This window comes from Drosophila novamexicana, unplaced genomic scaffold (genome assembly GCF_003285875.2).
Source record: "Drosophila novamexicana strain 15010-1031.04,08,12 unplaced genomic scaffold, DnovRS2.1 tig00001433-arrow-arrow-pilon, whole genome shotgun sequence".
Lineage (NCBI taxonomy): Eukaryota > Metazoa > Arthropoda > Insecta > Diptera > Drosophilidae > Drosophila > Drosophila novamexicana.
Genome location: NW_020824858.1, coordinates 222,887 through 235,414, shown reverse-complemented (window position 1 = coordinate 235,414; position 12,528 = coordinate 222,887). Strand labels below are relative to the sequence as shown.

General features: G+C 40.1%; 2 protein-coding genes across 4 annotated transcripts in view; both read right to left on the bottom strand.

The window, feature by feature from the left end:
* Positions 1 to 12,528, bottom strand: part of LOC115767668 (protein sprint) — a 267,104-nt gene that overhangs the window by 147,140 nt on the left and 107,436 nt on the right. The gene's annotated exons all lie outside the window — the stretch shown is intronic.
* Positions 217 to 1,777, bottom strand: LOC115767670 (trypsin alpha-3-like). Of its 3 annotated transcripts, XM_030711961.1 has the most exons (5): positions 1,443 to 1,777; positions 1,312 to 1,382; positions 986 to 1,256; positions 423 to 855; positions 217 to 363 (listed from the first exon to the last, which is right to left on the bottom strand). In XM_030711961.1, the coding sequence occupies exons 1-4, from the start codon at positions 1,755 to 1,757 to the stop codon at positions 499 to 501; spliced, it is 1,014 nt and encodes a 337-aa protein (XP_030567821.1). In that variant the 5' UTR covers positions 1,758 to 1,777; the 3' UTR covers positions 217 to 363; positions 423 to 498. The 3 variants fall into 3 exon arrangements, with proteins under 3 accessions (XP_030567821.1, XP_030567820.1, XP_030567822.1); XM_030711960.1 differs by having other exon boundaries at positions 1,312 to 1,777; XM_030711962.1 differs by lacking the exon at positions 1,443 to 1,777 and having other exon boundaries at positions 1,325 to 1,342.

Here is a 12,528-nt window from a genome sequence, read left to right as displayed (position 1 = left end):
CATGGACTAGAAATAACGAATCACATAAACACATTCAGACTTTTCCTTACGATCACATTCTAGAGATATGTCCAATATAAGCTCTCTATTAAACGACTTGTATAGAATCTATTCTTTCTTTTATTGCAACCTTTTGAAGCATTATTTAGACAAAATCTTGCATTTTTGCTTTAGGAATGCAACTTTTAATGAGAATCAGAATCTGCTTATTGTCGTAAATTTATTATGGGGAGTCAATTATAAATACATCTCTCAATTCTGTCAATCTGATTCTATTTGTAATATCCATGTAAAATTGTATTTGAAACAGGATTCCTTTGTTAAGGAAAGTCATGCTGAAGTTATAAATTGTTCCTGAAGAAACTGTAATGTTTAAAATTGGATGAAAAAGCTTTTCTCAAGCAGCCACACATAGTTTTTACCAGGGTGTGCTCAGAATATTCATATTTGCCAGAGTACAACTCAATATCGCATCTAAAGAGATCCCAAGCACACGTTCTAAAGACAGTGAGCTCGCAGAGCGTGCATTGCCAGCGTGATCAGTGGAAGCCGAAACCAGGATGGCAATGAGCACGTTGCTGCATTACGCTCTATCCACTTGCGATAGTAGTACACATCGGCGTAAACGCCGGCGGAATTCAATCGCCCACAACCGTTACCATAGGACACAACGCCCACCACTTTTCCTTCGCTAAATAGCGGTCCACCCGAATCACCCTGGCAAGCGTCCACTTCGAAATCCGCCGGGTTAGAGGCACATATCATGCCTTCATCAAAACCGTTTAAGTTATAGCAAAACTTATCTGAAAGGATAATCAAATCGCCTCTGACTGCCTCGTCGGGTATTGGGCCACCCTAAGAATGAGAATCGTGTATTATTACACTGCCGTTAAACTTATTATAAGGAGTCAATTTTCTCAATCTGATTCTATTTGTAATCTCCTTTCTTACTCAGAATTTTCATATTTTCCAGTTAGATAGCTACCTCAAAAATAGCACCCCAACCAATGACTGTGCACTCCAATCCAGCAGGGGAATCCTCGTCAGCTATGGGTATAATGGCGACAAAACTTCCATCTGGTTGCATCTCGCTTTTAAGATGTATTAGGCCAATATCATCGTGTACGTCATGAGTGGTGTACTTTGGATGCGGTATGATTTTTTTTACTTTTCTTTCTTGGGTGTTACTTGTCTTCAATAAGCGACGCGGTGTACCGGCAACTACCATTAAATCATTTTTAGAGAGAGCTTTGTGGCTACCATAATGCCAGAATTAGATGTGAAATGCTCTTATTAACCGGGACGACATACTTAACAAACATACAATGGGCTGCTGTTAGAACCACTGTCTTAGATATTAAACTGCCGCCACAATGATGGTTCTGGCCAAAGAATAAATAATTTTCATTAAGTTGTACCGAAACTAAATATTTAACCAGTACATCATTTTCGCGACGATAGCCGCCGGTTACTAGAAAGTGAAATTCATCATTGTCCTCATCATAGGTGCTTGAGTTTTGGCTAAAGTTGTCACTAAGTGTCTGGGGCGCAGGCTCACCCCCTCGAACATCGACTTGAGACCTGTTCGAGGGTGTCACGGAAAAGCCGTTCACGCTCGCAGGTGAACGCCGCTGGTTGAGAGTATTGCAGTTTCCTCCTCTCGAAGCAAACTTAAACTGATCACAACCTGGGACTGACAGATCGACGAATAAAAGTAAGACTAACAGGCTATATACAAAAAATTTTGAAGCTCCCATTTGTTCTATTTGTATCAAAAATTGTATAAAAATGATTGTAAACTCCTAGAGCGTAGTAACTTGAGCAGAAAGTGAATTTAAATTGTACAAAATCCTTTAAAGATCCACTATAAAAATGTTGTCAAAACTTTTTTATATAAGAGCATTTTAAAAACGTGGCTTTTATCTTTCCCATAACGTTTTCAACACTAAACTAAATTCCCAGCAACTCATTAATATTGAAAAGTTAATGCTTGTGTAATGCCCACTAATGCAGTCGACCAATCGAATCAATCGAAATAATTTAAAAGCACTTGACTTTTTGAGAATACACAAATATTCCATAGTACAATAAGATCAACTGTTGAAAATTTAGTGAGGATCGGTTCAAAAACACAGAAGTTATTCAAGAAAACCTGTTTTGGCTGCCCACGAGTTTGGGGCAGCAAGCACAAATTTCAAGAATTTCTGTATACATGTACACACACACATTCATGTGCGTCTTCTTCGAATTGTATTTTCAGCATTGCGATTGCGAATGTATTGAATTCTGTGCTATGTGTAAGTGTTGCCATATCGGCGGAACCCATTTTATTTTCCAGCTGTGGGTCAAGACTGGGACTGACTGGACCAAGAGATATCAAGCTGATATTCCAGTGTGTGACAGAAAAGACCCAACAGAACATAATGTACATGACATGAAATAATTATCATAAAATAGCTAAGAACTTTCTACGGTTAACTATAGATTTACAATTAGATTTCTTATTATTTTTTTAATTTTAGTTTCAGCTCACACTAATCTCTAACTCGAACTTCAACCTTTAGATTTTAGATTTTTTGTAGAATTTAGCTTCCATGAAGCTTTGTATCTTTACAATTAAAATTCGCACCAGTTTACCAACTGAAAAACCTTTATCAAAGTTTTGGATTAACAACTAAACATTTCCCTCACCAACCATGTAATTGTAGCTTAATTAAAGTTAAAAACTCTATGCAACAATACGCTCTGTCAATTGTTCTTCAATTTACTTCAATAAATAATGTTAATTTATCAGAAATCTTTGACCTGAAATATACATATGCATAAATATCAGTTTGCACTCTGCACAGTTCGCATATCGCAAATGACATTAATTGCACATGCATGAATCTTTGATGCACTCGAATGCAAAAATCAATTAAACGTGAAATGCATAAAATACACAATGTGCCCACAACAGCAGCAACAAAAAAAATAAAAAAAAGCAGCAACAGTTACTATTTTAATAAAAATATTTATCTTTGCACTGTTTTGTTTTTTTTATTTTGGTTTTTAATATTTTTTGTATAAATTACAAGGCAAACAGCTCGGCTGAGTGCACAATTTGTTAATGCGTCGCGGCATTAAAATTAATAATTATTTTAAGCCAAAAAACGAAAAATGTTTAAGCTGATGGGCATGAGCTTTTATAAAACCAAATAAGAATTGAACCAAAGGGCATTCATATGCCAATAATGACAGAAATATTTGTTTAATATACCAAAAATAAAGGTATATATTTCAGTGGGGGAGGGTTCGATCCCTTGACTCTCATTTGAACTTGGTTTATAAAGGATTTCAGACAGTCGTGAAGTCGGCTGCAAGCTTTGACTTCAAGATTCGACATATAAGTATATGCAATGTTCACACTTATACAAAGATATATTTTTTTAAATATTAATTGAAAAAATTCAGTTAAGTAAAGGTGAATATATCATCTTATTTACATTTGCATGTTCATAAAAATCGAATGCACAAATGAAAAGCTGTCAGTTTTTATAAATATTTGCGCGATTGAAAAGCAAACATTTATTCACAGAATACTTATATATTTTTATTAACTTAACTAAATAACGACTTGTTTAGTTCGTTTTAAAAACAAACTTTAGTTTTGATGATTTGTAGACTGGCAAACTCTGATATGAATGTCTTCTATGGAAAATAGTTGCTGGCCAGCGACGTGTGTGCAATTTCCGCTGCGGAAAATCGTCGACGTCGCATGAGGGGGGCGGGGAGGGACATAAGGTGTGGGGTGATGGCAACTGTGCTGGGGTCATTCATCCTGCAAAGTGGCGACACGCCAAAGCGTTGGCCTGGCCAAATGACTAATGGCCCCGGGAAGAGGGTCGCTTGCGGGTAACACCAGAGGGAGCGACAGACTGAGTAAAGCAAGCCAAAAGTGCTGCAAGAAGAGGGTGTGGGTGGGCTGGGGAGGGGTAACTACTGACTGGCTACTGGCAATATGCAAAATTCGCAATTTGCCATGACGCCAGACGACGGACCCAGGACGACAGCCCAGGGGCAGTTGTTAGCTGCTCCGCCAGGCCAGGCTAGGCCAGGCATGTCCCAGTCTCCACACTTATTCGTTTCGACGTTCGACTATTTTTATGACCGAATTGCGTTTTATTGCTTCTCCCCGATTTCTAGCCGCCCGAATGTGGGACAAGCCGCTGCGCCGTGGGCCCGCACTGCGTATGAGCAGCATCTCATCTGACTGCCTTCTTGTCAGCTCGTTGGCTGCAGTTGCTCGACATTCAAAATTAGTTGACATTTTCCGTTGCCCATTTTCCTCAATTCTATTTTGTGGGCAACCCTTATCGATTTTTGGGCATAGCAAATCGCTGCCTTAAGCTGCCCAGGAATCAACTTATTCGTGCATTCGATTTATGTATGCGCATTCCCCTTGTCGTCCCCTTCGAGGCTGGGTGTGAGGCTTTAGCAAAACGCTTCAATTGATTTTGAACATTTATTGCTTGGGGTAATGCCGGCCGGCAGGCCCAGACACTGGACTCCGTTGCTGGCTAGATCACGAGCTTAGCCCAGCTCCATCAAGAAAAGGTAGTCACATTATTTTGTTGCTGTCGTCGCATATAAAATAGTTTTACTTTGTGCCACATCTTCTTAAATTTGCCTGAGAGCTGCGACTTCTCTATTGACCTGTCGGTCAGCTCTTTCCTGCTGCTGCTGGCTTTGCTCCATTTTTGGCTGAGACAAATTTTATGGGGCCATAAAATTGCACAAGTTTTAATCAATAGTTTGCATGTTTCGCAAACACACACACACACATATATCTTGTCTTGTTGTCGTATTTTACTCTTCAAATTTCTTAGTTATTTAAATTTTATTAAAGCAGGTGCTCTTTGTTGACCTTGCTTGTTGTTTCCTTTAAGGCAATACTCAATTTTGTTCATATATTGTTTTGATTGTTATGCAAATTGCATGTAAGGCTACCATTCATACAAATTCATAAATGCAACTTTTTTAAGACCTTGCATAGCTTACAAGCTTGCACAACTTTGCCTAAATTTAACATATTTTGATGACCAAGGTAAAGTTTTGTCCTCTCATTCTGTACTCAAAATCTTTTCGTATTGTCATGCAATGAAAGTTTAAATAACTTCGTGGACAATAGCCTATTGCAAATATGTGAACATAGTGAAGCTGGCAAATGCTGAGTTTGATGAATAACTTCGAAAAGGGAATATTTTGCCAGACAAGAACCTGCTTTTTGACCAATCGTTCCTTCCATATGATACGGCCATTGGATGTTAAGATATCTAGATAAACAAACAAATTGTCCTTACAATAACTTATCAAATCGGCTGTTGTTGCTAACCTCGAATATATATACCCTATGGGGTCAGAGATTCGCCATCTATGCCATGTCGTGATGACATCATGACATACATATCACGAATATCCTCTACAAGGATATTTAAAGACTATATTAAAAAGACCCTAAGAGACTATTTTTCGATCATAATGCTCACATGTAAAATGTTTTATCTTGTCAGATGGCCAGTCCCTTTTAAATGCCACAACTAATTTTCAAACATGGCCAAAACCGATTTTTTTAACTGAGAACATTTTTGGTCTGGTTTTATGGTGCTTTGTCATTGTTCCTATTCTTTTTATTGCCGGCAAGTATTGTAATTTGCAAAAAATGTAATTATAATGTCAAGACTTTGTTTTATATACATTTGCAGCCTGCTTCGACTGCTTAATGCAGAGCAATAATTGTTTTGTTTATTATCGACAAACAAGAAACGTGGCAAACGTTTGCATAATTAAACTGTGTAAAAAAAAAACGTATTAAAATTCTTTTGTTTCACAGTTTTTCTGCTGGCTTTCACTTAATGTTGGCGCTGGGAACATAACAAATGCGCATATTTAAAACATTTCATGCAATAGCTCGCAATTTTTTGTAATTTTGCTCGACACCTTTTCTGGGGGATGGAACGAAAAAAAAAAAACACAGGAATCACCCTCCGTCTTGGCTTCGACGTGCTGGCATTTTTGTTGCCGTTTTGCCCTGCAGTCAAACAATTTTCAAAGTACAAAAAAAAAAGAAGAAAGTTCGCATAATGAACTACAGACTGGAAGGAGTGTGAGAAATTAAGTGGGAGGAAGTGTTGGCTCGGCGATAAGAGCTCAAAATACATTGAAAATAAAAACGAAAATCAACTGCAGCTACTGAAATGGCCTAAAAATCGCATGCCAGTTGGCAGTTTTGTTTGCCACTGCGCGAAAATAATTATTTGCCGTGAGAAGTGCACATAATTCATTCCAGACCACGGGCCATGGGCCACGGCCCACGGCTCGCGGGCAAGGATTGCGAGCAAAAGGCGTAACTACAACAACAACGGCCAGAAATATGTTAAATAACTGAGTAAAAGGCGCAGTCGAAAACGCGCTTGTAAAAGCAAAAGTGTTTCTTTATACCCTGTACACTGCTAAGAATTGGGTATATTGTTCTTGTACGTATGTGGGGAACGGGCATTGACATCGATTTGTTCTCGATCAGCATCAACAGTCGATTGGTTTCTTAGTCTGCTTATCCCTAGATCCTATAGGCTTTAATAGCCAGACTTTAAAGTTAGTTCTCCTGTTGAATTTGTAGCATCGAGAACTAGTTATTTTTGCCCCGATATCACGAAATCAATACAAATCGATACAGCATCGATATAAGTCGATATCAAATACCGATTTTACAAAATCGTTAGGCTTCCATACCTTCTTCCTTTTCTTCTTCTCCCTCTTAAAGATATCGATAAGAATCGATACCAATCCTCGTTCTGACGAACTCGATCGAAATCGATATCAAGCCTCTGTTTTTTTGTATATCCCGTAAGTCTTATGTAGTTTGTAGTCTACACAATACCAGAACATTCCAATTAAGCGATACATCCGTGCGGAGCCCCGAAACGAAAAGATCATTATTAGAAGCATAGAAACATTCGGATTTTATAATTAAGCTACTTAATATCATAAAGATCGGACAATTCAAGAATGCATTTTGAAAAGAGTAGGCGGAAGGAAAGAAGAAGCGTATCCTTTAAGGCGCCGCTTTAACAATATGTGTGCTTGTGTGTGTTTTTTCGTGTATGTTTCAAAGAAACGACAACTACAGGATATCTCCTAAACGAAGCTCTCGACTTGAGCACTGTCTTACGAGTTTTTTTTGGTTTGTCAGCCTGTCCCAGGAAGTGCTGGCAGCTCCTTAATATATTCCAACCTTTGCTTTTTACTCTGTTCTTTTTTTAATGTTTGTCATTTTGGCGACGCTTTGTTTCCGTTGTTGTCGTTGTTCTCATTGTTGTCGTGGTTGTCGTTGTTGTCGTTGTTGTTGTTGTTGTTGGTGATTTAGCTGCGTGTCGTGCTCGTTTTGCATGTAAATTTGTTGCCTAATTTTGGGCGCATGGCGATTTATGTGCCTCGCCCACAGTCGCGTGTTGTTTTCTCCCACTCTATCTCTCTATATATTTAGCTCTTGCGTTGTAATTTATGAAATAGCCGGGCTTCATCAACATGCACTCACGTCTTCGGCTGCCGCGCCCATTCCAACTGCCTTCCTCCCATTGACATTATGAATGTTTTTCAATTTTATTTATGACATAAATTGTTAATAAATGCAGCTCTCCCGCTTTTTTGCAATCTCTTTCTCTCTCCCTCTCTCTATCTCTCTCCATCTCTTACACTCCCCTCTCTCTCTCTCACTATCAGCTCGCTACGTGACGCCGTCGCATCGTCCTTGGCATATGATTAATGCTTGGCATAAATGAAATGCATTGTAAATAAATTATTGCGCATACGCCGCGTTGTTGGCATCTGCTAATGAAGCTGCTGGCTATTTGAGCGCCTTAGACACACACACACACACACATAGACTCACGCACACAAAGGGCTTGAAACTTTGCTCAGCTGTCGCTAAAAAGTATGCTATGAAAAATTTGTGTGTGCGAAACTCTTTTCGGACTCGGTCTCGGCTTGATTAAAATTTCATTAACAAAAAGTTGCGGCATACTTTAAAGCAAGCGTGTGTGTGTGTGTGTGTGCGAAATCTGCGGTGGCGCTGGTGTTCAGCTGTTCACACACACACACACACAACCACTCAGCCTCACACACACACACACATGTGCTTTGGCACATAAAACGTTTTTGTTGTTGCTTTTCGCCTGCACGCTTTTCTTGCCTTTTTCCCGCTTTTCTCTGCTTTATTTTTTCGGAGCTGGCTTTTTGCGCTTGAACGCTTCGTTTGTTTGCCAACTGCCTGACGCCTGTTCAAGGATCTGCCGCCGCCGCAGCCTTTTTATCGCTGTGGCTGTGCGTGTTTGCGTGAGTGTGTGTGAGTGCCTGTTAAATTGCTTGTTTATGTTTGCCCGCCAAACAGGCTGCGCAGCAAGTTCGGTCGCGGCCGCGGCAATCACTTGAAAATGCTCATGTGATTTTGATTTGTTTTAATTTGGCTGGCAGAAAAAAAAAAAGACAACAAGCCCGCCCCGCCCATACACATCAGCCCCCTTCGCCTGTTTACTTTATGTGGCACAACAAGCGACTGTTTACTTTTTGTTAATGTTTTTGTTTAGGCTGTCGATGTTATTACAAAACGTTTTTGCCATCGTTCACTCCGTTAGCCAAACGAGCATATTTTGTATTTAATGAGCTCTTGTTGGGCTCGGAATCATGCGTACTTGGCAAATAATTGTCGAATTTATGAGATGTGTATACAAAGCCATAAATGATATCTGCAGTGAGCAGGCATATCCTTAAGAAGAGAATTGTCCCAAGGAAAAGGGTTCGGGTTGCAACCTGTTGAGGATTTTAAAGGTCGGAATTGAACTCAAAGAAATACAGAATTAAATGAATCACACCTTACACCAAGTCTTTTGCCCAACGAACAGTCAAACCGAAACCTGATTCGAACCATAATTTCCTAAAGAAACGGCTTGTCTTAGTATATATGAACCTTTGAGGAAAACTCAGCTCAAAGCAGAAATAAAAACAAACTTTGCATTTATCTGAGTCTCTTAATTAAAAGTCTTCAAAGCAGCTCCCACAATTTCTCCAACAATATTTCTTGAATTTCTAGATGCTATAACCCTTGTAGCTGCCGGAGGTTTTCAAGTTTTCGTGCTTCCTTTTTTTTATCGCTCATAATGCCAGTTAAATTTAATTGTTAACATTTTGATTTTTCACTCCTACTTCTTCTTCATCTCTGCTCGCTCTTAACTTATCAACCTGTCACGTACAGCTTTTGGCGCTGGCCAGGAATCGACTTAACTACATGCCATAATTATAATGCCAACATCAGCGTTAATTTAACCCAAACCCCAAACCCCATCACAATCCGCTCTTCTCGTCGTCGGCGCTAATCCACTTCAGCCAGCGACTCATACCCAAAGGCATGTCAAGCATTTAATTACTGGCCATCACAGGAGCTTAAAAATCCTGCTGCCGTTGTCCTGGCAAATCCACTTCGTTAAAATAATATTAAGCCAACGAAAGGATCCAACCCGAAGCGGAATTCATCAACATTTGCGTGCCTTTTGCCTGCCGTTTGCCTCTGTTCAAAATGTTACGCAAAATATTTTCATTAAAATGTCAAAAATATCTGCAAATATTTTGCGCAGACACGCAAAACTGGACGCAAAATAAAAACCAAAAGTAAAAGTTTAGCCGTTGAGAGTATGCAACCAAGAGATACCCTGTAAGCAGCTAGCTATTCTAGCTTGCTTCTTCTTCTTCCCTCAGGCACACTCTATTAAAAATGCATTCCTGGATAACTAAGCTGTTTATAGTCAGAATTTTATGAAATTTTCAGACCTTACGCATGGCGCCCAAAAGCTCGCGCATTCAAAAGCTCGAGAGTCTACATCAAGCAATTAATACCTTTTTAATTTCTGGCGGAATGGAGATGGGTCTTTAAAATATGAAATAGTCACCTATCTGTGTATACCCTAAGAGAACCTAAATACAATAGTGTGTGTCTTCAGCTCCAATAATCCGCGAGATATGCATAAAAAACCTTGATTCAAAATCGATATTTATCGATATTATGGAAATAAAGCATATTAGACAAACTAGATCGCCTCAGCTGGACGATTTGTTTTTATAATATTTATAAGCAGTCGCAATTGGAAGTCTTCCACCTCTTATATACGTACAAACAAACCTGTATAGACTACCCCTGTTACCCATTTACAATGGTTACAGGGTATACAACGAAAAAAAAAATGTAAAAAGGCTAGCAAAACTGGCAAATGGAAAAAGGTTTCTCTATTTGTTAAAGCTCTCAACGTGCAGCGGCCAGAATTTGGCCAGTAACAGGCAGCCGGGCAAACAAGCCAGTGCCAGGGAATCGTCGAGAGAGTCGTTAAATTGTTTTCATTATCCTTGTAAGCCGGGCAGAGCCAGCGTCGAGCGCCGAGCGCTCTGTGGCTGTGGCCAGCGCACTTTGCCCGCTTCGACCCGCTTTTGGGGTTGCCCTGGCAATTAAAACCGCAATGCAAATGAGCTGTGCTTAATGCGCCTGTCTCTCTCTGTGTGTGTGCGTATATACACTCTCCTAATAGTTTGCGGTGCGGGCATAGAAAAATTTTAATTGCGCTGTCGGGACGCATTTTTCTGTTGTTGTTGTTGTTTAGAAAAGCGCTTAGACAGCGCTTCAAGAGCGTGGCTAAAGACGTGGCATGGGCCAAATTATGCCTCAATTTGATATGCTATATGCACACATAGACACACACGCACACATGCTTCGTTTGCTGTGCCGTGTTTCCGTTTCATTTGTAATTAATTAAATTACTTCCGCTTAAAGTGCGCTACCAACATGGCGCTGCGGTCCATGCCGAGACGTTGGTCGACCCAATCCCCAGATCCAATTCGCAGCCCACAGACCATTCGACTTCTCAATTACGTTGCTGCAGTCAAACCCCCCACAGAGCCTCCCTTCCTCTCTCTCTCTGTCTCTTTCTCTCTCTTTCTCTCTCTCTCTGTCGCCCTCTCCCTCTCTGTCGCTCTGTTCATTGCGTTGTAATTAAGAAGACATTTCACCCGGGCATCCTTTAATCTGTGCGTTTTATTTGCGTCCTTTTGGCTCGGCAGCCGGCTGCGACTTGTTGTTTACTTCGTCGCACGAGTGCACCCGATTCCGTGTGTTCCTTGTGCCCCAAGATTTGCTTTGGTCTTGCTGTTGTCCTGCCAGTGAATGCTGTGGCTGCCGTTTTAATCTGTGGCAATGGCTGCTCTGTCTGCTGAGCTGAACTGGTTGTTATTTCTTGGCCAGGCGCACGCTTGATTAGACGCCTAATGAGGTGTTGACTATGGCCATCTAATGATTGCCACACACACACTCACACTCACACATACACACACACACTCGCACACATGCTGACTTGCCTTGCTTTAAAGTCAATTTTAATTAAATTTCTATAAAGCTTTTAACACATTTGTTTCGCTCCGTTTTATTGCAGCTGCAAACGTGGCCCACTGACTGCTCAATGAAAAGTTTGGTTGCCGTCGAAGCAACGTGAGTATGCAAATGGACACACACACACACCTACATACACACACACAAACACACGTACACACACTCGTATGCTGCTTTTGTAAGCGCTTTGCATTTCACTTTCATTAGCTGCTGGCCCGAAAAAGTATGCTATGAAATTGTGAAACCAACTGCCAGCAGGCAAATGCTTTTGCGTATTTGATTCGTTTTCATTTGAAACACCAAATCGAATTAAATAAATAAAAGTTTACAACAAAAACACAGACCCAAATACATGTGTAAAAAATAATAAAAACAACACTTAACTCTCCCCCTCTCTCTTTGCTTTACCTTTTATTTACATGAAATTCGGACCTGCACACAATTAAAATTCAACTAAAATTGAAAATGAAATTGGCAAAAAACAAAAAACAAAAACACACGCAACAAACGGCATTCAAAAATTGGCAACTAATTGGCAAAAAATATTCAACTGTGAAATTGGCAAACTACAAACAAAAAAAAAATACTAATATAAAAATACCGACAAAAATACTGTGCTATCCGCTTCAAACAACCACCCACAAAATCATATTAACAACAACAAACAAACAACAATAATCATCATTAACATCATCATCAACATGAACATCATCATCATCGCCATGAACATCCTGCAAAATCCTGCTATTTATGCGCTTTGTGACGTCATATTGCCGCGACCCCTGACCAACCAAATCGCTAACAACCCCTGTGGCCATGCCCAACCGCTGCCCTCTCGCCCCCTTCCAATTGTTGTCGCTTGTATTTATGTGCATTTTTGTGGCTGCCAAAACCCCCCACCCCTCAACCCCCGCGGCAACCGAAAATTTTCATATGCGTTTTCATTTTCGCTTTCTATTTGCCGTTTTTATGCAACCATCTGCCCCGCCCCCTGCCGCACTGCGCCCATTTTTGTTTATGCTTCACGCTTTCGATTTTCATTTTCCTTCGTTATTGTTTTTTTT